The 1,440-nt window shown below is 47.4% G+C and overlaps 1 protein-coding gene across 1 annotated transcript in view; it reads left to right on the top strand.

The window, feature by feature from the left end:
* LOC104995391 (galectin-16-like) overlaps window positions 1-1,440 on the top strand; it is a 67,735-nt gene that overhangs the window by 61,327 nt on the left and 4,968 nt on the right. Inside the window, exons 2-3 of the mRNA XM_010849276.1 lie at window positions 412-495; window positions 890-1,096. Of these exons, the coding sequence (XP_010847578.1) occupies window positions 412-495; window positions 890-1,096 (291 nt within the window). The remainder of the gene's footprint in view (window positions 1-411; window positions 496-889; window positions 1,097-1,440) is intronic.

The raw sequence follows: 1,440 nt of genomic DNA, 5'->3' as shown, positions 1-1,440 counted from the left end.
AGGGAAGAAAGGCCCAGATGGAGACTATGGACTGCTTGGTATGAAAAATGGGAGGAAGGAATCTGATTACCTCTGCTGCTGGTGCCAGGTCACCTTGACACAAATCATTGTGTGCATACTGGTAGAGAATGGGAAGGAGTGTGTGTGTGTGAGTGGGAATCACTGGATTTGCGTTATTGTATGTCCTTTTGCATCTTGTTTCTCTGGGTTTGGAAGGGTTTGTATATAATATATGTATCTGTGCCTCTGAGTGCATGTCTGGACTCGGATTAATGTCTCCTTGTTGGAGGTATACTAATGTCTCTTAGCTGCAGGAGGAGATCACGTTTTGTGTCCTGAGTCTGCTTGGGCAATGATGTGGGAGACAGAACATGGGCTCTTCACTCAATGACACATCCGTCTCCTCCACAGCCGAACCCCTATCAGCAGTCTGTTTCCCTGGCTGTGGGTTTCATGGTGAAGATCACGGGAAATCTTGAGTCTTCTTGTGGGCGAGTAGAGGCCGGTTTATGTCTGATGGAGGGTGAAGCACAAGGGGAGAGTGTTAGCATGTCTTGGGGACATTCATTGGAAACAGCTTGATCTTCTTTAATCATCGGAATAAGTTGAGGTGTCTCATGCAGAAGTGTGAGATTACACTTCAGGTGGGATTTCCTTCCTCTGTGTGTCTGTGTCTATGTGTGTGTGTGTGAGCGGGGGAGGCAGGGGAGGAAAAGAGAGAGAGATAGCAAAGTGAGAAAGGTATAAATATTTTGAGAAAGAAGGCAGGGGGAAGGGGAAGGAGGGAGAGGGAGAGAGAGAGAAAAAAGGACTGTGGTTGTTCCTGAGGAAGTTGTTGTCTGCAGTAAATGCCTGCCTGCAGGAGCTATCCTCTTGTCTTTGCAGGAAGAACCCAGAGCTTGTGGTGGATTTCTGCATGGGTATTGAGGAAGGCAGCAACATTGCATTCCATTTCCGAGTCTACACGAACAGCATGGTGGTGATGAACAGTTCCCAGAAAGGGGGATGGCAGGAGGAAAAGAGAATGTTTTCTGACCCTTTCGTGCCAGGCCAGCCATTTGAGCTTCGATTCTTGGTGCTGGAGAATGAATACAAGGTGTGTGGGCCCTCTTGGGTGTGGAGCGCCATGGCTGTGTTGGGCATGCTGTGGAGAAACACACGGAGAGTCCAACTCTGATGTGATCACAAAAGACCAATTTTTTGTTTGTTTTGTATTTTTAACACATGTGCTTTTTGAAATTGAAGTATCATTGATTTACCTTACCATGTGAGTTTCAGGCGTACAACAGAGTGGTGGAGCCCCTTGTCCCTGTATAGCACAGGCATCTATACTCAGGATCTTGTGTGCTGTACTCAGTGTGTGTGCTGTACAAGTAGAGATGCTGAGGTGAACTCCACACAGCTCTTACTGTATCGCACAGTCAGCAGTGTGGAGGGAGA

The sequence above is a fragment of the Bison bison genome, unplaced genomic scaffold, assembly GCF_000754665.1.
Source record: "Bison bison bison isolate TAMUID 2011002044 unplaced genomic scaffold, Bison_UMD1.0 scf7180017864280, whole genome shotgun sequence".
NCBI classification, from domain to species: domain Eukaryota; kingdom Metazoa; phylum Chordata; class Mammalia; order Artiodactyla; family Bovidae; genus Bison; species Bison bison.
This window is presented reverse-complemented; position numbering and strand designations above follow the sequence as displayed.